Source organism: Notolepis coatsorum (assembly GCF_963971535.1).
Source record: "Notolepis coatsorum genome assembly, chromosome: 7".
NCBI classification, from domain to species: Eukaryota; Metazoa; Chordata; class Actinopteri; order Aulopiformes; family Paralepididae; genus Notolepis; species Notolepis coatsorum.
Window position 1 is genome coordinate 8,848,367 of NC_140171.1, and position 26,873 is coordinate 8,875,239.

General features: G+C 43.6%; 1 protein-coding gene across 1 annotated transcript in view; it reads right to left on the bottom strand.

The window, feature by feature from the left end:
• gtf3c1 (general transcription factor IIIC subunit 1) overlaps positions 1 to 26,873 on the bottom strand; it is a 90,583-nt gene that overhangs the window by 41,300 nt on the left and 22,410 nt on the right. The window contains exons 10-24 of the mRNA XM_084319474.1: positions 25,247 to 25,590; positions 21,115 to 21,183; positions 19,763 to 19,848; positions 18,950 to 19,089; positions 14,123 to 14,276; positions 12,719 to 12,822; positions 10,934 to 11,067; positions 6,042 to 6,375; positions 5,905 to 5,993; positions 5,102 to 5,247; positions 4,218 to 4,315; positions 3,986 to 4,082; positions 2,865 to 3,048; positions 1,103 to 1,181; positions 754 to 886 (exon numbers count right to left, since the gene is read on the bottom strand). Of these exons, the coding sequence (XP_084175600.1) occupies positions 754 to 886; positions 1,103 to 1,181; positions 2,865 to 3,048; positions 3,986 to 4,082; positions 4,218 to 4,315; positions 5,102 to 5,247; positions 5,905 to 5,993; positions 6,042 to 6,375; positions 10,934 to 11,067; positions 12,719 to 12,822; positions 14,123 to 14,276; positions 18,950 to 19,089; positions 19,763 to 19,848; positions 21,115 to 21,183; positions 25,247 to 25,590 (2,191 nt within the window). The remainder of the gene's footprint in view (positions 1 to 753; positions 887 to 1,102; positions 1,182 to 2,864; positions 3,049 to 3,985; positions 4,083 to 4,217; positions 4,316 to 5,101; positions 5,248 to 5,904; positions 5,994 to 6,041; positions 6,376 to 10,933; positions 11,068 to 12,718; positions 12,823 to 14,122; positions 14,277 to 18,949; positions 19,090 to 19,762; positions 19,849 to 21,114; positions 21,184 to 25,246; positions 25,591 to 26,873) is intronic.

Here is a 26,873-nt window from a genome sequence, read left to right on the forward strand (position 1 = left end):
GCATGATGAGTCTGTTTTGTGTGCATGATGAGTCTGTTTTGTGTGCATGAGTATGTTTTCAGGCCCCATCTGGGGACCGCTCAGCAGCGCCCCCCACCCAACAGCTGAATTGCCAATGGCTGAATTGGAGTACTGCACTGTGCCGGCACAGCTGGTGTGCACATGCTTCTCACAAATCTAGCAGCAAGCTCCCGCTGACACACCGTTGTCATTATTAGAACTGCTTGTTGAAGCAACGATGAAACAAATGTAATGATTGTTTCGTTCATCGCATAGGCTATTTAATTTTTGCCTATTTTAATACAATTCAAATAATAAAATTGTGCTTAGAGGGAATTATTTTCACCGGACATTATGACCGGAGAGATTAAATATGTCGGACTTCAACAGATTTTGCCGGTCAAATACCGGTAATTACCGGCTAACGGAAACGCTGGCGTGTGCATGAGTATGCATGTGCATGAGTATATTTTGTGTGCGTGTGCATGAGTCTGTTTTGTGTGTGTGTGCATGAGTCTGTTTTGTGTGTGTGTGGATGAGTCAGTTTTGTGTGCGTGTGTGTGCATGAGTCTGTTTTGTGTGTGTGTGGATGAGTCAGTTTTGTGTGCGTGTGTGTGCATGAGTCTGTTTTGTGTGTGTGTGGATGAGTCAGTTTTGTGTGCGTGTGTGTGCATGAGTCTGTTTTGTGTGTGTGTGGATGAGTCAGTTTTGTGTGCGTGTGTGTGCATGAGTCTGTTTTGTGTGTGTGCGCACCTTTTTGTCAGTGAGCAGGGGGTTGGTCCACAGCCAGTTGCGCTTAAGGTGAGAAAAGAATTCAGAGTCCAGACCTCCTGCTCCTCTCACATCTCCTGGTACAGTACCATCATCACACACCTCACGGCTGCCCCTGCACACACACACACACACACAGAGTTGGGACACAAATTCCAGAAATGCAGAGGACGAATGTCCCCAAGAGGGTTACTAAGAGTATACATTAAACATGCAATAGGAGCGCAGGGGAGACAAGGTCAGGTTGTGGGAAGGACATTTAAACTGGTATTTTCTGAGTTATTTTCTTCCATAACATCCAAAAACAGCAGAGAGATTTAGTTCCACCCACTTCAGTAGGTGAGCCAATCTGAGGAATCTGTAGCGGTCAGGAATTTCTGGCTCCTCCCCTTTCCTGAAGCGAACAACACCTGACAACACACACACAAACACATGTTGAAAGTCAGTATATATGAGTGTGTGAGACGTTGACATTTCAAAAGGTCTGCATTGGCACTTTTTTCCTATTGTGTAAGCTAACATTTTCTTAATGAGGCAGGTCACTTAAAACCCCTCATGTTAAAATGTAACATCAATGTATCCTTGTTAGTTTTGAAAGCAACAGTGGCGCAGGAGGTAGTGTGGTTGTTTGGTAATCAGAAGGTTCCCGGTTGGTTTCAGCAGCGTGTCGAAGTGTCCTTGAGCAAGTCACTTAACCCCCAACTGCTCCCCGATGGGCAGGTTGGCAACTTGTCGCCAACTTGGTCGCATCCGCTGTCGGTGTGTGAATGTGAGGCATAAGTTGTAAAGCACTTTGGATAAAAGCACTATATACATGCAGTCCATTTACCATCATTAATTAAAAGATTGGTATTACTTGAGGCTACAGAGGTTCTCGGCAAGGATCTCGGCAATGGTAATGGCAATCACACTTAGCCATCAAAATTCACCATTTCCAAAATGTCTGCCCGGTCCCACCTCCATTAGTAACTTTTTTGGCAGTCTGAGAGCTGTATGTTGAGTTGTTTTTTTGTGGAGGACATCTTCGGTTTTGCAGGATTTTTGGAGAAGGCATGGCACCTGAGACAAAACACACTGTATCCTATATAATTGTATTTGAATTCACCTTGTTTTTCTGTTTTTCTGTTTATTTACATTGAGTACAGCTTGTGTTATATTACGTTTTATTGTATTTTCTTGTATTTTTCTTTTTTTATGGCCATCTTGGTCTATGTCATTTGTTAAGTAATTGGTAAAGTATATTATTATATACTTATTGTTATGTGTCTTGTAAGCCCATATGGGCTGGGCATACATCTGTATGTAAGACACGAAAATAAAAAATATCAAATCAAATCAAATCAAAAAAGTAACTGTTAAAACAAACAGCTAAAGTGATGACTTCAGAAATGACTGAGGAAGCAATGCCTACAAGACTTCCTTTGTTCGCAAACAGTAAATTTATTTAACAATGATGTGTCGAAATCCACATGTTAAAACTAGTGCCGTCAGGCGATTAAAAAAATGTATCTAATTACAGGATTTGTAATTAATCAATCTAATTAATCGCATAACCATTTTAGGCCTGATATTCTATATTCATATTGCAAATTGCATGTGTCCGGATGGCAGAATTCAGTACTGTATCTACAAAACCTTCTGTTTAATCATCTTCCATTTATTCATTTGCTTAGATTTTTCAGGTCTGGTCAATTTTAGCATGGTGTTATTTATAGTCAAAGATAAAAAAAAAAATGATTGATATTCTCATTTGGTTAATTACAATTGGCTCAAGCCTAGTAACAGACACAGTATTTCTGACACCGGGAATACATTCCCTGAAGATCCATAGATGTCCCTAGAATCAGATACCAAGAACATGCAAATGGACCATATTAAAAATAAGTCTGTAAATGTGTATTCTACATTCTTATGGAATGAATGAGATAAAAAAATATGTAAATTAATTTTTTTTTTTTTTTTAAATTGAGTTAATTTTCATAACGCGATAATTTGCTGTGTAATTAATTAATCTAATTAACGCGATAATAAACTGACAGCCCTAGTTAAAACGTTAGAAAATGATCATTGTAATAAAAGTAAATGATGTGTACCGAGCGCAGTGTTGAGGCAGACACACAGCAGGTCGAACCAGTAGTTCTCCACGTCCTCGATGGTGCTCAGCGTGTACTGGCGCCTCTCGAACGTCTTGCCGGGGGGCTGCGTCACCTTCCAGTAGTGGGGCTCCGAGCAGGTGGTGTCCACTATGGTGGCCTTGCGCTTCAGGAACACAAACACCTGGAGACACGGAGGGACATGACGCCGCCATCGGACACAACTCAAGATGTACAACAGGAGCCGTTTACATTGTCCTGTTGGAGAAAACAATGCAATTTCTTCCTAACTTCCCTTATTTCTTCTGTGTCCAAAGAGTTTTTATTAGTGCAGTTAATAGATAAATTTTTTTTTTTTTACTAATTAATCTCACAATTTTCTGTAATTAATCTAGATGAATCTAGATTAAAAATAGCATTTTTCTACATAAGACCGAAGCTTGTAACAGATATTTACTTGAGTAAAATCATGGAATTAATGTAAAATCAACACAAAGAAAGCATATTTAGATTCAAAGACTATTTTAATATCTCCTGTGAAATACAAATGTTCAACAAAACCCTCAACATTGACTCAGCTAGACCTCTTTCTTATATCCGCGGCGCTAAGATTGAAGATTTTTCACTCCATAGATTAATCTAGATTAATTTATTTTAATGCTTTAAATCATTTAAATTAATCTCCAAAATTAAAGCATTAATTTTGACAGCCCTAGTTTTTATATGTCTACCTGGTCTTCCACAAACACACTCCCCACAACATGACCTCCTACCTGGTCTTTGTCCTGGAGCTCCTCCACCAAACACACTCTCCACAACATGACCTCCTGCCTGGTCTTTGTCCTGGAGCTTCTCCACCAAACACACTCCCCACAACATGACCTCCTACCTGGTCTTTGTCCTGGAGCTTCTCCACCAAACACACTCCCCACAACATGACCTCCTACCTGGTCTTTGTCCTGGAGCTTCTCCACCAAACACACTCCCCACAACATGACCTCCTACCTGGTCTTTGTCCTGGAGCTTCTCCACCAAACACACTCCCCACAACATGACCTCCTACCTGGTCTTTGTCCTGGAGCTTCTCCACCAAACACACTCCCCACAACATGACCTCCTACCTGGTCTTTGTCCTGGAACTTCTCCACCGGTCCAAACTGCAGCAGACCCATGTAGACCAACCTCTGCATGTTCTCATGGAAGTGAAAGATGTACCTCCTGAGAGGAAGAACATACAACAACATCATCTTAGTGAGAGAGAGTGAGAGTGAGAGTGAGAGAGAGAGACAGACAGAGACACAGAGAGAGATAGACAGAGAGAGAGAGAGAGAGAGAGAGGGGAGAGAGAGTTACCGTTTATAAAGCATCTGTCTCCTGGTTTTGGATGGCAGGAATCTAATGAGGTAGTGTTGTTTCACAGGATCGTTCAGATATTCCTCCAGACCATCAACCTGCAGACAGACAGACAGACAGACAGACAGACAGACAGACAGACAGACAGGAATCAAGGTTTATTTGTCACATACATACCAGGGCATACAGTGAAATGCGGGTGGTCATGCCTGCATTGATTGTGCAAAATACAATAAAATAGGCATAGAAAAAATAAAATAGATAAGACGCAAGATATGCATGGTAAAAAAAAGACATGCTAGGTTCCTTCATCAGACAGACAGACAGACAGACAGACAGACAGACAGAGACAGACAGACAGACAGAAAATGTTATTATTACACAAGGCTAAAATAAGAGCGTACAATGTTTTTTTTTCTTCAAATATCAAAACATTTCCAAAATACGAAATCGTCGTTTCTAACATGTATTGATTTTGTTAAATGGTTTTCGCAAATTAATAGGATATTAGTAGGGATGCTCGATATTGGCTTTTTTACCGATACCGATATAGTCCAACTCTTAATTTCCGATACCGATATCAACCGATACCGATATATGCAGGGTTTCCCCCCCCCAAAAATGGAATAATTTCAGGTAATTAACATTACATATCTCTTGTTGTGGAATTAACATAACATTATGCATACTTTTGACAATAAATAAAATCAGAATTTGTTCTTACTTGCTTGCCTGGGTAAATAAATGTTATAGAAATGTAAAAAAAAAAAAGAAAGAAAAGAAAATTGAAAACCGATACCGATATTTTCCGATCACATTTTAATGCCGATATCGGCAGATAATATCGGACATCCCTAGATATTAGCGACATCATGTGTTCTTACCACGTAGTTGATCTGGATGACCTGCACGTAGAGGGACAGAGGCAGGCAGAGCAGCAGGTCGCTCACCAGGGCCCAGCCGGAGCCGAACTCCCTGTGCACCGGAGTCGGCGGCACAAACCTCCTCCAGGACGTCTCGTCCACATACACTGTCACGCACAGGGAGGAGAGAGAGGAGGGGGGGGGGGGGGGGGGGGTAGAGGGAGATGGAGAGAGGGGGAGGGAGAAAGATAGATCGAGAGGGAGGGAGGGAGGGAGACGGAGTCGGGGAGAGAGAGAAAGAGAGATGGAGAGAGGGGGAGGGAGAAAGATAGAGACCGAGAGGGAGGGAGGGAGAGAGACAGAGTCGGGGAGAGAGAGAAAGAGAGATGGAGAGAGGGGGAGAGAGAAAGATAGAGACCGAGAGGGAGGGAGACGGATATAGAGGGGGGGGGGGGGGGGTAGAGGGAGAGAGAAAGATAGGCCGAGAGGGAGGGAGGGAGGGAGGGAGGGAGACAGAGTCGGGGAGAGAGAGAAAGAGGTGGAGAGGGGGAGGGAGAAAGATAGACCAAGAGGGAGGGAGGGAGGGAGGGAGAGAGACAGAGAGTCGGGGAGAGAGAGAAAGAGATGGAGAGAGGGGGAGGGAGTAAGATAGAGACCGAGAGGGAGGGAGGGAGGAAAGGAGGGAGAGAGAGAGTGGGTGAGTAAGGGAGAGAGAGGAGGTAGGGGGTAAGTGGAGACGAGGTGTTATTTGGAAACCCAGCCTGACTTTATAATTATATATATTATAAATTGATGGAATGGAAAACACACTGATCCTCACTGACCTTTCACATCGGGGTGAAAGTGCGCATTATTCTCGGCGTCCATGAGCTCCTCCTCCCCCACCACCACCTGCTGCTGCTCCTCCTCCTCCTCCTCCTCCTCCTCGTCCTCCTCGTCCTCCTCCTCCTCCCCGGCTGGCTCTGTAGGCTGCTGGTTCCCCGCCGGGTCTCCAGACGAGGACGCCGGTCCGTCTGCGCCCCCCGGGGGCTCTTCGCCGGCGTTAGAGTCGTCCGTGACGGGCCGCAAGGGCTCGGGGGTCCCCGCCGGGGTTTCCGTCGGTGTGTCGGCGGCATTGGCATCATCATCATCGGCGCCGCCTTCGGTCTCTGCGGGGGATCGGCTGGGTATCGGCAGCGCGCCGGCGGGGTTTTTCCGGAGCGGGTGGCCGTGGATGACGTACCAGATGAAGCTGTGGATCAGACGGAGGCGGTGCATCTTGGGCTGGTAGCCCAGACTCCGGCTCATCCCGTTGACTGATGTGGGAGACGGAGAGAGCGTGGGCTGTTTAATGGAACTAGGGTTATGGGCATTTTACAAAAAAATATCCAGATCGATTGATCGCACGATGTACTCGAGTAATGATCGATTACTCGTGGAGGAAAACGCTGTACAAAATAAACGTCTTTTTCCCGGTGTTTTAGACTTTGCTCTTTTATTTTGAAACCCCCCCCCGACCGGAAGTATTGTTGTTATCGCTAGCCGCGGAAACCTATCTACGAGCGGACAACTTGTGTCGTCCGGTTCTGTGTTTTTGAGCTGACGCTAAAACAAATGTTGAGATTGTTGGTGAACAACTAAATTTAGGTTAGTTTTTTTTAACATTAGCTAACGTTAGATGCAGCTACAGGCAATCGATGATGAGGAAGAGCTGCTGATTTTTATTCGGCAGAGCGTCAAAGCCGTATATAATAGAATAGCCCTGTGGTGCGTAGGCACGACAGCGCAGCTCGAAACTACCTGTTGTATTAAATTAATTGATGTTTAACTTGTCCCTGTGTCCAGTCCTTTGACTAGCCCCACCCCGTTCATTGTAAACAATGATGCATGTAATTGTATTAACGTTATTGTGTGTTGTAGCTATGTTATACGTTCTGAATGGCATTAACGTTAGTTGGGTACGGTCATTGTATTTCGTTCGTTAGCTATTTAGCTAATGTTGAATAGCATCAACGCTAGCTGGCTACAATGAATTATCACAAGCTGGCATCATAAAAAAGTGCGTCCTAGTAAATAATTTAAAGGTCCTGTGTCTTATAAATGGCATTTTCCAGTGTTTAGCATTGTTTCCTAGCAATGGGGGTTTATATCAATGGGGTCCGTTTCTCTAATTCTCATTTTGACTCATCAGTCTAGTCTCGAGTTCACGAAATCCTCCCTCACTCAACTAAGCCATTCTGATTATTCACGTCTGTTTTGCTGACGTGAGTATGGCACTGGTTGTAGTCACCGCCCACAATCAACAATTCGCTCAACAACAGAGCGAGTGGAATTACTTCCTCAAACGGGTTGACGTGTGCGGGTGCCGACAGAGACAGCAGAGAACGAGCGAGAGAGAGAGAGATAGAGAGAGGGACACGAGCTTCTCTCTGGGAAACACACGCATTTACACACACACACACACACCGCAGCGCGGGGATGGGGCTTCTCCGCATATCACTGTCAAAATATCTTTGACTCCCACACGTGCGCCCGTATTCCGATCCGTGCAATAATATTCACAGGGGTATATATTGTCATTTGAAACAAGTTACCAATGCATCGTCCCGTGGGATTATGCCCCCCCGCGGCGAAATTAATTAGTATCCCCCTCAATCTTTGTATATCTCTCTCTCTGTCTGCCAGTCAGACTGTGGGTGACTGTCACTCAAAGCGCTTATGGGCGGAGCCCAGCCAAGGTGGAAAAATGCTGCTTTAGAGTAATTGATTAAAAATACAAAACAATGAATTTTTTGGAAATTATTTTTTACAGATGTGTTCCATAGACTCACAGGAATTGTGTAAAGTTTCCCAAATAGTGAAAGGAATAGCAATGCATGTCCCCTTTAAGATGGAGTTTTCTCATAGCCGTGAGTAATCGATCAATCGAGTACTCACGCCCACCCCTAAATGGAACACGCCAACATTATGGGAAATGCGCTTAGTGTCTTCTCCAGAGCCAGACAAGAAGATAGATACCAATTCCCTCTTTGTGCGTTCAGTAGAAAGCTACCCGGGTGCAAGCTAGCCTAGCTTAGCACAAATTAATTGAAGTGGATTGAAAGTAAACAGTACCTATGGTGTGTTTGAACATAAACGGTACCTATGGTGGGTTTGAACATAAACGGTATCTATGGTGTGTTTGAACGTAAACAGTACCTATGGTGTGTTTGAACGTAAACGGTACCTATGGTGGGTTTGAACATAAACGGTATCTATGGTGTGTTTGAACGTAAACAGTACCTATGGTGGGTTTGAATGTAAACAGTACCTATGGTGCGTTTGAATGTAAACAGTACCTATGGCGTCTTTGAACATAAACAGTACCTATGGTGGGTTTGACAGTACCTATGGTGTGTTTGCATGTAAACAGTACCTATGGTGTGTTTGAACGTAAATGGTACCTATGGTGTGTTTGAACGTAAACGGTACCTATGGTGGGTTTGAACGTAAACGGTACCTATGGTGTGTTTGAACGTAAACGGTACCTATGGTGTGTTTGAACGTAAGCGGTACCTATGGTGTGTTTGAACATAAACGGTACCTATGGTGTGTTTGAACGTAAACGGTACCTATGGTGTGTTTGAACGTAAGCGGTACCTATGGTGTGTTTGAACATAAACGGTACCTATGGTGTGTTTGAACGTAAACAGTACCTATGGTGGGTTTGAATGTAAACAGTACCTATGGTGCGTTTGAATGTAAACAGTACCTATGGCGTCTTTGAACATAAACAGTACCTATGGTGGGTTTGACAGTACCTATGGTGTGTTTGCATGTAGACAGTACCTATGGTGTGTTTGAACGTAGACAGTACCTATGGTCTCTGTGAATGTAGACAGTACCTATGGTGGGTTTGAATGTAGACAGTACCTATGGTGGGTTTGAACGTAAACAGTACCTATAGTGGGTTTGCACGTAGACAGTACCTATGGTGGGTTTGCACGTAAACAGTACCTATGGTGGGTTTGCACGTAAACAGTAACTATGGTCTCTGTGAATGTAGACAGTACCTATGGTGTGTTTGAACGTAAGCGGTACCTATGGTGTGTTTGAACATAAACGGTACCTATGGTGTGTTTGAACGTAAACGGTACCTATGGTGTGTTTGAACGTAAGCGGTACCTATGGTGTGTTTGAACGTAAGCGGTACCTATGGTGTGTTTGAATGTAAGCGGTACCTATGGTGTGTTTACTTTGAACATAAACGGTACCTATGGTGTGTTTGAACGTAAGCGGTACCTATGGTGTGTTTGAACGTAAGCGGTACCTATGGTGTGTTTACTTTGAACATAAACGGTACCTATGGTGTGTTTGAACGTAAACAGTACCTATGGTGGGTTTGAATGTAAACAGTACCTATGGTGCGTTTGAATGTAAACAGTACCTATAGTGGGTTTGAACATAAACAGTACCTATGGTGGGTTTGACAGTACCTATGGTGTGTTTGAACGTAGACAGTACCTATGGTCTCTGTGAATGTAGACAGTACCTATGGTGGGTTTGAACATAGACAGTACCTATGGTGGGTTTGAATGTAGACAGTACCTATGGTGGGTTTGAACGTAAACAGTACCTATAGTGGGTTTGCACGTAGACAGTACCTATGGTGGGTTTGCACGTAAACAGTACCTATGGTGGGTTTGCACGTAAACAGTAACTATGGTCTCTGTGAATGTAGACAGTACCTATGGTGGGTTTGAATGTAGACAGTACCTATGGTGGGTTTGAATGTAGACAGTACCTATGGTGGGTTTGAACGTAGACAGTACCTATGGTGTGTTTGAATGTAGACAGTACCTATGGTGGGTTTGAACGTAAACAGTACCTATGGTGGGTTTGAACGTAAACAGTACCTATGGTGGGTTTGCACGTAGACAGTACCTATGGTGGGTTTGAATGTAGACAGTACCTATGGTGGGTTTGAATGTAGACAGTACCTATGGTGGGTTTGAACGTAGACAGTACCTATGGTGGGTTTGAACGTAGACAGTACCTATGGTGGGTTTGAATGTAGACAGTACCTATGGTGGGTTTGAACGTAAACAGTACCTATGGTGGGTTTGAACGTAAACAGTACCTATGGTGGGTTTGCACGTAGACAGTACCTATGGTGGGTTTGAACGTAAACAGTACCTATGGTGAGGGCGGCTACGTGGCGTAGTGGGCAAGGCGCTCGCCACGAATGCGGAGACGCTGGGCTCGCCTGTTCGAGCCCAGCGCTCCACATTGCTTTCAGTTTAGCTGGTCGTTCATACTAATACACATTGGCCGTATTAGGGGGTGGGAAACTGATGGGTGGGGATCGGGCGTTGTGAACAGCGACTCCTACAGGTCGGTTGGTGCGCCTGCGCAGTAGAATCAGGAAGTGTCGGGGGCAGCGTGAGCCTCCCACGCGTTACTCCTCGCCACTGAGAGATCGAGCTGCGCAGGTGAAAAGATGCGACTGCTGTTACCTCAGGTACCGGAGGGGACTTGTGCTATGTATGACTTAGTCCACATTGCAGCCGGCTTGTGGGAGGCAAGAAACAGCGTTCGTGACAGGGGAGGGTTGAATTGGATGATACGAAATTGGGATGGGAGAAAATATAGAAAATGGGAGAAAAAGTGGATTAAAAAAAAAAAAAAAAAAAAAGTACCTATGGTGGATTTGAACGTAGACAGTACCTATGGTGGGTTTGAACGTAAACAGTACCTATGGTGGGTTTGAACGTAAACAGTACCTATGGTGGGTTTGCATGTAGACAGTACCTATGGTGGGTTTGCACGTAGACAGTACCTATGGTGGGTTTGCATGTAAACAGTAACTATGGTGGGTTTGCATGTAGACAGTACCTATGGTGGGTTTGAACGCCTCCGCTTTTTTCTCCTCTGCTTTCTTCTTGTCTGCCTTGCTCTTCTGGGCTTTGGATAACTTCCCCTTCGGTTCGCTCACTTGTCCTTTGGCTTTATCATCAGCCTGCTGCGCCCTGAGGGAGAGAGAGCAAGGAAGGAAGACAGAGAGGACACAAGAGTGGACACAAGAGGACACGAGAGAGGACACAAGAGAGGACACAAGTGAGGACACGAGAGAGGACACAGGAGAGGGCACAAGAGAGGACACAGGAGAGGACACAGGAGAGGACACAGGAGAGGACACAGGAGAGGACACAGGAGAGGACACAGGAGAGGACACGAGAGAGGACACGAGAGAGGACACGAGAGAGGACACGAGAGAGGACACAGGAGAGGACACAGGAGAGGACACAGGAGAGGACACAGGAGAGGACACAGGAGAGGACACGAGAGAGGACACGAGAGAGGACACGAGAGAGGACACGAGAGAGGACACAGGAGAGGACACAGGAGAGAGGACACAGGAGAGAGGACACGAGAGAGGACACGAGAGAGGACACAGGAGAGGACACAAGAGAGGACACAAGAGAGGACACAGGAGAGAGGACACAGGAGAGGACACAGGAGAGGACACAGGAGAGGACACAAGAGAGAGGACACAGGAGAGGACACAGGAGAGGACACAGGAGAGAGGACACAAGAGAGGACACAGGAGAGGACACAAGAGAGGACACGAGAGAGGACACAGGAGAGGACACAGGAGAGGACACGAGAGAGGACACGAGAGAGGACACAGGAGAGAGGACACAGGAGAGAGGACACAAGAGAGGACACAGGAGAGGACACAGGAGAGGACACAGGAGAGGACACAGGAGAGGACACAAGAGAGGACACAGGAGAGGACACAGGAGAGAGGACACAAGAGAGGACACAGGAGAGGACACAGGAGAGGACACAGGAGAGAGGACACAAGAGAGGACACAGGAGAGGACACAGGAGAGGACACAGGAGAGAGGACACAAGAGAGGACACAGGAGAGGACACAGGAGAGAGGACACGAGAGAGGACACAGGAGAGGACACAGGAGAGAGGACACAGGAGAGGACACAGGAGAGGACACAGGAGAGGACACGAGAGAGGACACGAGAGAGGACACGAGAGAGGACACGAGAGAGGACACGAGAGAGGACACGAGAGAGGACACAGGAGAGAGGACACAGGAGAGGACACAGGAGAGGACACAGGAGAGGACACGAGAGAGGACACAAGAGAGGACACAGGAGAGAGGACACAGGAGAGGACACAGGAGAGGACACGAGAGAGGACACGAGAGAGGACACAAGAGGGGAGAGGACACGAGAGAGGAAAGGAAAGATAGGAGGGGTGTAAGTTGTAACGACTCGGTCCAACTTCTATTATTTAGGCAAGGATCTTCTGAGCCATAAAATTTGACCCCAGTTTGGTTTGTTTTTGATACAATTACATTAAAGCGATGATAATGTGTAATTGTGAAGCCTGCTGGCCGCAAGCAGTACTACCTCTATGTTTTCAGTACGCGCTTAACCCTTTATTCGCCAATGACGTGTACCCACGTCATTCTCCGCCATGCGTAATCTGCCAATGACGCCGTAAAAGGCGTCTTTGAGATCAATATTTCAAAAATCTGTGATCTGGCAATCATATTTTACCCACGGAGACTTGGGATCTCCTGTTGATCTCCTCTCACATTGTTGTGGCTTTAATTTAAATGTTTACCGTCACAGGTTCTGGTTGGGTTCTGCTCACCGTGCAACCGTGTAGGAGCTGGAGATCCGGAAGCGGACCTGCTCGATGGCACTCTTCACTATGGGATCAGTGGGCTCGATGGACTGATGAACCACAAACTCCACCTGCACAGGATAAAAGATGAATTATATATTTAAAAAGAAAATACGCTTTGCCTTTGATCAAGTGGTTAATTGATTATATAACCCACCCATCCCCCCCAATCCCAAAGCAATTATCGTCATTGGTTTGGATAGTTGTACTTGCGTATTGCCTCTGGACAAGCGCCAGAGAGAGAGAGAGAGAGAGAGAGAGAGAAAATTGTGAAGCGCTAGGCATTTCACAATTATGAACGCACTTATTTTTATTTTATCCACTTTTTCTCCCATTTTTCTATTTTTCTCCCATCCCAATTTTCATATCGTCCAATTCAACCCTCCCCTGTCTTCGAAAGTTGTTTCTTGCCTCCCACAAGCCGGCTGCAATGTGGACTAAGTCATACATAGCACGAGTCCCCTCCGATACTCGAGGTAACAGCCGTCGCATCTTTTCACCTGCGCAGCTCGATCTCTCAGCGTCGGGGGTCTGGGCTTTGGAGGGGCCCCGCCCCCGTCGCTTCTTGATTCTACTGCGTAGGGGCACCAACCGACCTGTAGGAGTCGCTGTCCACAACGCCCGATCCCCACCCTTCAGTTTCCCTCCCCGTAATACGGCCAATGTGTATTACTGTGGACGACCAGCTAAACTGAAAGCAATGTGGAGCGCGGGGCTCGAACAGGAAGCATCCTGTTCGAGCCTAGTCTCCAGCATTCGTTGCGAGCGCCTTGCCCACTGCGCCACGTAGCCGCCGAACGCGCTTATTTTTACAGTGTATTTGTACTCATTGCTGGTGAAAGAACGTCACGTGTGTGTGTGTGTGTGTATATATACCTCCTTGCTGACTCTGTCCTGTATGACTGTGGTGGTGTGTGTGTGTGTGTGTATATATACCTCCTTGCTGACTCTGTCCTGTATGACGGTGGTGGTGTGTGTGTGTGTGTGTGTGTGTATACCTCCTTGCCGACTCTGTCCTGTATGACTGTGGTGGTGTGTGTGTGTGTGTGTGTATATATACCTCCTTGCTGACTCTGTCCTGTATGACGGTGGTGGTGGTGTGTGTGTGTGTGTGTGTGTGTGTGTGTGTGTGTGTGTATACCTCCTTGCCGACTCTGTCCTGTATGACTGTGGTGGTGTGTGTGTGTGTGTGTGTGTGTGTATATATACCTCCTTGCTGACTCTGTCCTGTATGACGGTGGTGGTGTGTGTGTGTATATATACCTTCTTGCTGACTCCGTCCTGTATGACGGTGGTGGTGTGTGTGTGTATATATACCTTCTTGCTGACACCGTCCTGTATGACGGTGGTGGTGTGTGTGTGTATATATACCTTCTTGCTGACTCCGTCCTGTATGACGGTGGTGGTGTACATCTTCAGCATTCCCTCTCTGGACAGACTACGGATCAGTCTCAGGATGGACTTCTTGCAGCACTTGGTGCGGACGCCGTCCAGCTTCTCATCCTCGTTGATCATCCTCTGCAGCCTGGAGGGACGAGAGTGCGTTCAGATCTGTGTTCCTCGCCGTCTTACTCGCCGTCTTAAAAGGTCTTACCTTTTAATAAACAGTTTTTTTAATTACAGGTTACTTCACGGCCTGATTGTTGTTTTTTCATGTGATATTTTGATGGTTCTTTGGATCAAGTGTTTTTTTTTCACGTGATATTTTGATGGTTCTTTGGATCAAGTGTTTTTTTTCACGTGATATTTTGATGGTTCTTTGGATCAAGTGTTTTTTTTCACGTGATATTTTGATGGTTCTTTGGATCAAGTGTTTTTTTTCACGTGATATTTTGATGGTTCTTTGGATCAAGTGTTTTTTTTCATGTGATATTTTGATGGTTCTTTGGATCAAGTGTTTTTTTTCATGTGATATTCTGATGGTTCTTTGGATCAAGTGTTTTTTTCATGAGATATTTTGATGGTTTTTTGGATCAAGTGTTTTTTTTCACGTGATATTTTGATGGTTCTTTGGATCAAGTGTTTTTTTTTCATGTGATATTTTGATGGTTCTTTGGATCAAGTTTTTTTTTTCATGTGATATTTTGATGGTTCTTTGGATCAAGTGTTTTTTTCATGTGATATTTTGATGGTTCTTTGGATCAAGTGTTTTTTTTTCACACGATATTTTGATGGTTCTTTGGATAATTTTTTTTTTCACATGATATTTTGATGGTTCTTTGGATCAAGTGTTTTTTTTCACGTGATATTTTGATGGTTCTTTGGATCAAGTGTTTTTTTTTCATGTGATATTTTGATGGTTCTTTGGATCAAGTGTTTTTTTCATGTGATATTCTGATGGTTCTTTGGATCAAGTGTTTTTTTCATGTGATATTCTGATGGTTCTTTGGATCAGGAACAGTCTCTGAACCCGGTGAAATGGGAATGTGTGGCGCTGTATGAATGGAGGTCATAGAGATCAACACATGTTTACATTTTTGGGAGAACCCATCTTCTTTTACCTTAAAATAGAGCTGGTTTTGAAGGCTTTATTCGAGGACGCTTAGCTGCGGATAGGATAACCTTAGAAGATTGTTGCATATAATCGACACTAGTATAAGGATAATAATAAAACACCAGCCACAGTCCTATCTTTGGATGCCATGAAGGCCTTCGATAGACTGGAATGCAATATCTATGGACGGTACTGGAGGAATTTATTCATATGATTAAAGTACTCTACGCCACTCCATCAGCAATGATAATAATGACTGGCAACGATCTGCTCCCCTCTCTTCTCAGTCTTGAGGTCTTCTAGACAGGGTTGTCCTTTGAGTCCCGGGCTATCCCTGGAACCATTAGCTCAATTTATAAGACAAACAGAAGAAATTGTCCCTATAACAATCAAAGACGCCCCTCACAAAATTGCTCTTTATGCGGATGATTTACTGATCTTTATGCAGGACCCCTCCAAATCGGCCACAAACTTACTTAGGATAATTGACGAATTGAAAATCAACTGGGCAAAATCTGCTTGTCTACCCCTTAACACATTGATCGCCAGCAGCAGGGGGCGCTGATACCCCATTCATCGCCAGGTCTTTATTCAATGGATATAGTTTTAGACTGTGACATTTGCGAGTGCTTAAAATATATCTTATATTATATCTATGGGTCTAATAACGCCGTCGAGTCTCAGTGAGTTGCTTCTAGTCAACATGCCCGAAACAGATTGTTTTTTCATCCGTACATTTCCGTTTTATACCGTTTTGTATGGTGTGGGTGTTTTTCAGTAATTCCAGGAAAAAGACGAGAAAAAGGCATTTGTCATCACGTTGTAATTTTTCGGCTGATTATCTAATCATCCTGAAATCAACGCTAGATTATCATTATTATGTCTCCTCATCCATACATGAAATGACCGTCGTAGCGGGGCTCCTAAAACACAACAGCCCATTTTCAATGAGATGCAATAGCTCCGCCTGGCAGTAGACGGCGGTGTTGACCGTCTGCCAGCTCAGACAGGCTCTGAAGGGTATACCAGAGGCTGCAGTTGTGAATTATGAATAGATATAGCGAATAAACGAAATAACAATCCCAAAAACTAGTAAACTCGTTTCTGGCGCTGAACGCATGGCGGGCAATAACGAGTAAACTCGTTCTTGGCGCAGAAACGGTTAATGAGTTGGCCAGAGCTGTGGACATCACCATAGTTGAACATTTCACATTTTCACCTCAGCATCGAGATTTTTCCCACCCTGAGACAGACTGTCGGACACAATTATACAGGCACGTACAACAAAATACTTCAGGATCTCAATAGATGGTCGAGCCTCCCCAACTCGCTACAAGCCCGAGCATCGATTATCAAAATGAAACGCACTACCCAGAATACACTTTGTTGGCTCAATGATCCCGAGATTGCCGTGTCGTGGCGCGCCTTGGAGGACGCAACAGTCTATCCACAAAGACTACAAGATATAATATATTCCAACACCTCGATTAGAAAATGCCAATTACGATTAGGTCCCATCATCTCCCATATGATTCAGACATGGCGTAACACAGAGATCTTGTACCATCAAATGCCCATGGCACCTCGACTCCCCAATATTTCATAACCAACTATTACTTATCGGGCATAAACCCATTAACAACCCTCATAGGCCGTAAGGTGAAGCCCGTTATCGTTTCATCCCGTTCCCACCTCGGCGGACTATGCAACTTTCACTCTGAGTGAAAGATCTATTGATGTAGATTTAGGAATAAAAAGGTTCTCCATTTACAATCCTGCCCATTTTGCGCAATCATAATTTTAAAGTCGGGACTAGATCTTTCCTCGCGAACGGATACTTGGTCACCGTGTAGATATATTTTATGTAATTGGTGCGAGTTCTGTCACATGTCTTGCACTCGACAACAAATATGACATCCACAGAGTAACGTTACTTCTCGACGAGTACAGAAGAGGACGAAAATGGACAGAAAACACCTAGGGTGCCAGGGTGGCGCACCACGTACAGCACTGCGGTGCAACACGGCCGCCCCTGGTTTGACTCCCGGACCCGGCGACCTTTGCCGAATGTCTTCCCCCGTCTATCTCCCATACTTCCTCTCTCTCTCTCCCGGACTGCCCGGAAAAAAAAACAATAAAATATCTACCAAAAACATAATAAAAAAAATAAAGAAAACACCTTCTAAAGTTTGCAAAAAGGTTTCTAAACAACGTTATATGCATCTCACGTCCGTTCAGAAAGAACGTGTACAAGATTTTACACAGACACGGGCGAAAATAATTGTATGGATGTATATATATGGTAAATATATAGATTTTTCTCCTTTTTATATTATACTGCTTTACCGATTTAATTTGACTTAATTTTATTGTCTCCGTCATTATTGCAATAAGTTATTGTCCTGTGATGTCTTGTGTATTATTATTACTGTATTGTGTTGCGTCTTGTTTCGTGTGAAAATAAGAAAATAAAAACATTTTATCACAAAAAAATAGAGCTGGTTTGTTAAAGGAACACGCCTACATTACGGGAAATGTGCTTACAGTCTTCTCCAGAGTCAGACAAGAAGAGAGCTACCAATGTCCTCTCTGTGCGTTCACACTAACATATAGCTTAGCAGGGCAGCTCTGGCTGCAATTGTAGCTTACCACCACCGGGATGACTGTGTATGAACGAATAATGGACTCTGTGAAGCGCTCTGAGTCAGAGCAACAGTCAGTCAGAGAAGAGCGCTATATAAATCCAATCCATTATTATTATTATTATAGCTTAAAACTCTGGGAGGTGTTTTTGGCCAACAGCTAGGCTAGCTGGTCCGTATCCGCTTCCATTCATTTGTGCTAAGCCAGATAGCTTTCTACTAAACGCAGAGATAGGAAAATGGAATCTATCATCTAATAGATATATACCGGTAAATAAAAAAGCATATTTAGAATCTTTGTGAAAGCAAAGCAGATGCCGTTTTCATCGTCAAATCATTAAGTAAAGTAAATAATAATATTTTAACCCTCCTGTTGTCTTCGCAGTCAAATCAGACCGGTTTACAATTTCTCTCTCTCTCTAAGAAATGTAGTTCATTTCCTCCGTTTGTCATACGGTTCAGTGACTTTGTTCACACATGGTTGGTTTTAAGGGGCCAGGAACTACAGAGGCTGCGAAGCACTGCTTTAGCTGATGTGTGGATGAGGTGGATGAGGTCAGACGGGTGTGTGGATGAGGTGGATGAGGTCAGACGGGTGTGTGGATGAGGTCAGACTGGTGTGTGGATGAGGTCAGACTGATGTGTGGATGAGGTGGATGAGGTCAGACTGGCGTGTGGATGAGGTGGATGAGGTCAGACTGGCGTGTGGATGAGGTGGATGAGGTCAGACTGGCGTGTGGATGAGGTGGATGAGGTCAGACTGGCGTGTGGATGAGGTCAGACTGGTGTGTGGATGAGCCAGGTCAGTCTGGTGTGTGGATGAGGTGGATGAGGTCAGTCTGGTGTGTGGATGAGGTCAGACTGGCATGTGGATGAGGTCAGACTGGTGTGTGGATGAGGTCAGACTGGTGTGTGGATGAGCCAGGTCAGACTGGTGTGTGGATGAGGTGGATGAGGTCAGACGGGTGTGTGGATGAGGTGGATGAGGTCAGACTGGCGTGTGGATGAGGTCAGACTGGTGTGTGGATGAGGTCAGACGGGTGTGTGGATGAGGTCACTGACGTGTAGAGGCCCTCTATGATCTTCAGGCTGCGCACAGACTCCACGATGATGTTCTTCCTCCTCAGCAGTCGGTACGTCTCGTGAGGTCGGTCCACCAGACTGCACCTGTTGGACTTGTCGGACTGCGGGCCACGAGCGGGCTACACCAATCAGACAAGGGTGGGGGGGGGGGGTCATCCAGGTCATGATTTGAACGACGTTGTGTTTGACAAATAAGTGGCTCCCATTTCCCTGTTTAGATACTATAGAATGGAGTACGAAACATTTTCTTAGGGGGTGCAAAGGTACACAAATCCGTACCGAACCGAACAGTTTCAGTGTGTACCGTACCGAACGGCCGTGTAGTGTACCGAACGAATACAACGGTATGTTAACCACTAACGACCGCCCACCGAGGGGCTGTTTTTTTTTTCACAATCTAATATAATTATTATTATTTAAATAGAATAATAGAATATTCGTTGACAGCCCTACAAGTACAATTAGTTACTGCACACACTACATCACCCCCGAGTGGAACATGGAAAGCCAAACTTTCCCCCACACTGTACCGAAAAGTGACCGTACCGTATCGTGGTTTTTGTGTACCGTTACACCCTACGATCTCCTGTAAGTTCATCTCAGTCAACGTTGATATTTACCAGACGTTATATGTAGCTAGCGTAGAGTTACATATATTACAGACGGGGACAAGCAAGCTAGTCTGCGGTACTCTTCAAGTAGCCACTAGTAGTACAAGTCATAAAACAATTGAATTGGAAAAACAACGATTATATTATTATTATTATATTATTATTAACCAATCAGACTGACCTTGGGGATGTCCTCGACAACCGTGATGCTGTCGTTTAGTGAGTTACTGGCGTCACTCTGGTCCAATGAGGTGCCCTCCCCCTCAACTGGTGAGGAAGACATTTATACATTTAAAAGGAGACATATTATGGAAGATGGGGTTTGCCTGGTCTTTGTCCGAAATGTTATTTGGTGCTGCATGAGAAATTACATACTGTATATACTATGTACTCCTTGGCTAGGGGTTGAAGCTTTCAGACTGACCAGCATAAACAAACGGTTCAGAATTGTTATTGGCTGTGCTTTGTGGAGCCAGGAACACCGCTTAGCTAATGTACCGCCCAGTTCATTTTTAGACCAGTTAATAATATATACGTTCTTCCTGTCATCTTGATCAGTTCAAGTCTCTCCCAAAGCTAGAATGAATTCTTTGACAGTGAATGCGAGACCAACTTCGTTAAACACAGTGACTAAACCCTGGACACATTTGCAGGAACAACTAAATGTAACCGTTATCAAGTAAAAAAAGTTTATTTGAATGTAACACTCAAACAAACGCTCTGTGTGTCCATGAAGACGCCAGTGTCTGACTCGTTGTCAGATTTGATTTGCCGTGCGTTCAGCAGGTCCTTGTCAACTCGTAATGTCGGAAACGTATCACGTCACCAAATTGTATGTATGAGGTGATGGCGTTCGGGTGTGCTAGTTAGGTCATAACGTCAGAACCAATCAGATCCAATCAGTCAGGTTACTCAACTCTCTTTTCTTGATGCAGGTGGTTTGATCAATATCTAGGAATCCCAGTATGTCAACATCATATTTCAACCTTCTTACGTGTCTGAGGTTTCCCTAATTTACAGAAATGACGATCATACAAATGCAAAACGGCATATGTTTGCACCACAAAAAGTACTGACTTTTAATAATTTTTGTTTTGCAATAATAAAAAAAAAAAAAAAAAAAAAAAAGGTGAAGGGTCAGTGATCCGTCCCAACTCGTACATTCGGGTATCATGGAACTTCTTGCCCCAAGTTTATCGCTGGCATTTACCACTCGGTTGGCTGTTTTGAGTGCAACTTCCTGGTGGTAAACTCAGAAATGTCTGACTTTGGGCGCACCAGAGTGGCGCACCAGAGTGGCGCACCAGAGTGGCGCACCACGTAACGCACCCGGCGACCTTTGCCGAATGTCTTCCCCCATCTCTCTCCTCCCATACTTCCTCTCTGCCGGACTTGTCCAAAAACCAATAAAAATCTACCAAAAACATAATAATAAAAAAATATATATGTCTGACTTTATGAGTTGACGAGGACCTGCTGAACGCACCACTACACAGAACCACTGTGACACGGCTGTCCACTCCCACTGCTCACCTGTACTGTCCAAAGACTGTGATGCTGACTTCTTATTGGTCCTGGCTTGACAGGGGTCCTCGGCCTTACCTTGAGTGACCACAGAATAGGCAAATAAGGTTAGAGGGGGACTATAATGTGATGGATAGAATTGAAGACAGACATCAAAGATTTAGTGAGAGAAAACAAATCTGAAGTATGCAAGTAAAACATTTATTAAATACAATTTAAAAAATAAGAATAGACTTCAAAGCCAATACTGTGACCTCAGACTAAACTCTGACGAGAATAAGATCTCCATCCTTATCCTGTTAGATCTCAGTGCAGCATTTGATACAATCGATCACGATATTCTAATCGATCGTCTTGAAAACCATGTCGGTTTCTCAGACCATGTGCTGGGCTGGTTTAAAACATACATCAGAGGGAGGAAATTCTATGTTAAACTAGGAGATCACATGTCTGATATATACGACAACAACTATGGAGTTGCACAAGGGAGTTGCTTAGGTCCTTTACTCTTCTCCCTTTACATGTTACCGCTGGGTGATATCATCAGAGAACATAATGTAGATTTCCATAGCTATGCGGATGATACACAACTGTACATATCTGCTGAACCAAATGATACAGCGATTAGCTCCATTACAGACTGCTTACTGGCAATAAATAAATGGATGAGTAAGAACTTCCTGAAACTAAACGAGAACAAAACTGAAATTCTAATTATCGGCTCCAAAACTAAAAAAGAAACATTAATAAAGAACCTGGGGGGACTAACCCCTTGGATCAAATCTGAGGTCACTAGTCTTGGGGTTATCATAGATTCAGAACTGAACTTCAATTCTCATATTAGCAAAGTGACGAAAACATCGTTCTTCCATCTCAGAAATATAGCAAAAGTACGACCAATTATTAATCAGAACGATGCTGAGAAGCTAATTCATGCATTCATATCTAGCCGGTTAGACTACTGTAATGCACTTTTCACAGGTCTCCCTAAGAAAACCACAGAGAGGCTTCAGCTAATCCAAAACTCTGCAGCCCGACTGCTAACTAGAACCAAAAGGAGAGAGCACATTAGTCCAGTCTTAGCCGCTTTACACTGGCTTCCTGTAACATTAAGAATTGACTTTAAGGTCCTTCTCCTTACATACAAAGCTCTAAATGGACAGGGACCTAGCTACATCGCCAACACTCTAATAAATTACACACCAGCAAGAACACTACGATCATCAGCTGCTGGACTACTAGAGGCTCCCAGAAGCAGTCGAAAGAGGATCGGTAATGCAGCCTTTATCAACTATGCCCCAAAACTATGGAACAAACTACCCCAAAACATCAGGGAAGCCAACTCGCTAGACATCTTTAAAAGACAGCTTAAAACCTATCTCTTTGCTCAGGCATTTCACTGATAGATATCTGCTACCACCTAGTGGCAAGAGGAAACATCAGGGATATCCTGACACAACTTGTATTTATTCTTACCCTGCCTACTCTTTTACACTGCCTATCAAATTCATGTGTCGGTTATTGCACTTTTTACTTCTTACTGATGACTATTTTTAAACTGAATCATTTTAAACTATTCTTATTATTTGCTAGATCCAAATGTGAAACACTGTGATTATTTGTTCATGAATTACAGGAGTATTACTGAATAGAGAGCCTATTAGGATGCTAGATCCTAATGTGCCATATCTTGCTATGCTCGCTCATGCCTGTATTTTTTATGTCCGTTCTATTTTATAATTTCTTTTTTACTATTTTTAAACTGAATCATTTTAAACTATTTTTACTATTTGTGTTACTGAAAACTGTAAGCGGAGAGCCTATTGGGATGCTAGATCCTAATGTGAAACACTGTGATTCTACCTGTCTATCTTTTTATGCTCGCTTATGCCTGTATTTTTTACTGTTGTGAAGCACTTTGAACTGCAACCTCTGTATGAAAAGTGCTATACAAATAAAGTTATTATTATTGTTATTACTGTGTCGATCATAGTTAAAAGAGGAATGCCACCACAAAAATCAGCGAGAACGTTGGAATTTGTGATGTCACCTAGATGTAAAATCTGGGGCTGGTAGATGACTGGCGTATTGATAATTTTTTTTGTTCAGAGTTTGTTACATAATTCTTGAGTCAGACAAAAAAACAATCTCAAACCCGCCCTCTTTTCTTCATCCTCCAAATCACAGCTTTTGCTTTCCTCTGAGGGTTTGAGATAGGTCAAAATAAAAGACAAGCGTAAAAAGTTTAATCTAAAAGGAACCGTGTAACATTATTTTCATATTTATTCAAATAAATTCTATTTGATTTGTCTATATGTCTGCTCTGTACCTGGAAATGATCTCGTCCTCAGCAGGACATCATAATTTAAAGCCCACGGAAGTGTTAAAATACTTAAAAAGGTAGAAACATAATTATCAGCAGCAGGCTAATGTTCCAGGAACAAAAGCATTCATTTTGAAAGTTACATCATTGATGCTTGAAATGTCTGAGCTTCCAGGAATGCGAGATAATCCAACAAGCGAGCTAGCTGGCTACTGTCATTGCTAACAGCTAACGCTAGTGAATCAAGTTAGCGTATTTCCGGGAACAAAAGCATTCATTCTGAACGTAACATCACTGATGCTTGAAATGTTGTGAGCTTAGTGAAACATAGCAGTCGTACAAAACGTTGCTATAATGTAACATTTCCAGTCTCTTTCTTTTCTGTTCTCCCAGCTGTTAACAGGCCGTTATGCTACATGGCTAGCTAGCTACCTGTACCCAACATGTCAATACACTACACAGTGTAGGTGCCTGTAGAAACAAGAGAAAATATTTTGAGACAAAAACGATATTTGCTAATCGATTTTTCTTTAATTATAATTTCACGATTTTAATATTCAAAAATCTATGCCCATCCCTACTTGTGTCTACAGGACATGTCCATTTCCAAGTATTAAAACATTTCTGAAGCAATATATTGCTATTCACGGGTGTTTAAATTTATTTTATTTTATTTCTTTCATGTTTTACATATATAGTTTGTTTTTTTGTTTTGCATATATATATATATATATATATATATATATATATATTTTTTTTTTTATGTTTTAAAATACATTTACATTTACATTTAGTCATTTAGCTGACGCTTTTATCCAAAGCGACTTACAAGTTCTGTACGACAAGCCATCAGGAAGGGCACAACTCTATCAGCTGAGCAACAATGTTCATCAAAGTGTTGAGTGCTACAGTGTAGGTTAGTTTATTAGGACAAGTGCACACAAAATAGTACACTCATTTACGGTAATCCTACCCCTTTTCCGCTACTCAAATAAGTGTATACTTCTTCCTACTCCTTTTCGAACATGTAGATTGAGCTGTGTTTTGCTTTTGTTATTGTTCGTTTGTATTCATTGCATGTTCGAAATAAAGATTTCAAATAAAAAAAATCGAAATCAAATAAAATTTAACATGTTTTGTCCCCGATCTCAAGAATCTGTGACATACGTTGTCATCTTACTTACATCGGATAGGTGTAGAGTGGTACTTAGATCTGATAGGTGTAGAGTGGTACTTACACCTGATAGGTGTAGAGTGGTACTTAGATCCGATAGGTGTAGAGTGGTACTTAGATCTGATAGGTGTAGAGTGGTACTTACACCTGATAGGTGTAGAGTGGTACTTACATCGGATAGGTGTAGAGTGGTACTTACACCTGATAGGTGTAGAGTGGTACTTACACCTGATAGGTGTAGAGTGGTACTTAGACCCGATAGGTGTAGAGTGGTACTTACACCCGATAGGTGTAGAGTGGTACTTAGATCTGATAGGTGTAGAGTGGTACTTAGATCCGATAGGTGTAGAGTGGTACTTAGATCTGATAGGTGTAGAGTGGTACTTAGATCTGATGGGTGTAGAGTGGTACTTAGATCCGATAGGTGTAGAGTGGTACTTAGATCCGATAGGTGTAGACCGTGTAGACAGAGTGGTACTTAGATCTGATAGGTGTAGAGTGGTACTTAGATCCGATAGGTGTAGAGTGGTACTTAGATCCGATAGGTGTAGAGTGGTACTTAGATCCGATAGGTGTAGAGTGGTACTTAGATCCGATAGGTGTAGAGTGGTACTTAGATCCGATAGGTGTAGAGTGGTACTTACATTTCATAGGTGTAGAGTGGGTGATGGGGACATTGAATATGGTCTGCTCTGAGGGTTTGCGCTCCACCTCCTTCCCGGGTCCTTCTCTCTCCGCCTGCTGTCCGGCGTCACTACTCTGCTCCTCCGAGTCTTCCGCTCCCTCCTTCCCCGGCGGTACAGCCTTGACCTGTGGGGCTTTGGTTTTGGACCTCGATGCCGACGGTGTCTTGGAGGCGGCGGCGGCGGCTTTGGGGGTTTTAGGGGTTCCTCCTCTTCCTCCCTCTGCCCCCTTCCCGGTTCGGAGGAGCTGGTTGCGTTCCCTCTCCTTATCAAACTGGTGCAGGAGGTCGCTCATGCCCACACACCTGTGACAGACCAGAGAACAATATGGTGTGGGTGGCATGATATTAAACGTGGGACACACGGGTAGGGATATATTTTTTTTTTTTCGATCCCGATCTTCGGAAAATCACGCGATCGGCCCCGATCACGTGATTTTCCGAAGATCGGGATCGAAAAAATATATATATTTTTATTCAACAAACATGACCATGTTCACGTCTTAAACTCATACCGAGGCCTTAGTTTTGGTTTTAAATTGCATATCATCATTCATTTATTTATTGTCACACAGAGCAGAAGAATTTTGCCAAAACAAACCAATAGTATCCAGCTGCAGAACGGCAGACCAGCCACACACTCGGACCCAAATTAAAAAGATTTATTTTTTTATTTATTTTTTTAATCCCAATTTCTCACATTACATTCACCCTAAATGTTGACGTTATCCAGGTGAAAAGTTAACTTCATAAATCATTTGATGTATAATTAAATCAAAGGAAATGCGTTTGGGTCTGAGAGTGTGGCTGGTCTGCCGTTCTGCAGCTGGATACTATTGGTTTGTTTTGGCAAAATTCTTCTGCTCTGTGTGACAATAAATAAATGAATGATGATATGCAATTTAAAACCAAAACTAAGGCCTCAGTATGAGTTTAAGACGTGAACATGGTCATGTTTGTTGAATAAAAAAAATTAAATAAAAAAATTGATCGGATCGGGAAATATCGGTATCGGTAGATACTCAAAATCACATGATCGGGATCGGAAGCAAAAAAACGTGATCGGGACATCCCTACACACGGGTGTCATAGGCGTGAGGCACAAGGGCAGATTCCCTGACTGAGTCAAGGTGACATGCTCGTGAACCGCCACTAGGGGCAGAATGACTGACTGAGTAGGATTGTGGGTCTATGAGGTGAATGAATGAATGAATGAATGAATGAATGAATGAATGAATGAATGAAAACTTTATTTAACAGATGCAGAATGGGTACAATACAGTACGGCTCAATACATACAATTGTTAAGGGGATGCAGACCTGAGAAAGACGTTTGTCTTGTTTCCATCAGGGTCCCCCATTTTCAATTCATATAGACATTTATGACATACATAACATACATGACATTTATGGCATAGGGACATATAGGTATTTAGTACTGATACATTTGTGACATAGGCGGTATTCAAATATACAGTACTGTTACCCCTAGATCCTGACAGAGTATATACATATGATGGGGAGGGGACTGTACATTAGGAGGGGGTGGGTGGGTGGGAGGGGAATATACATACGGCGGGGAGGGAATA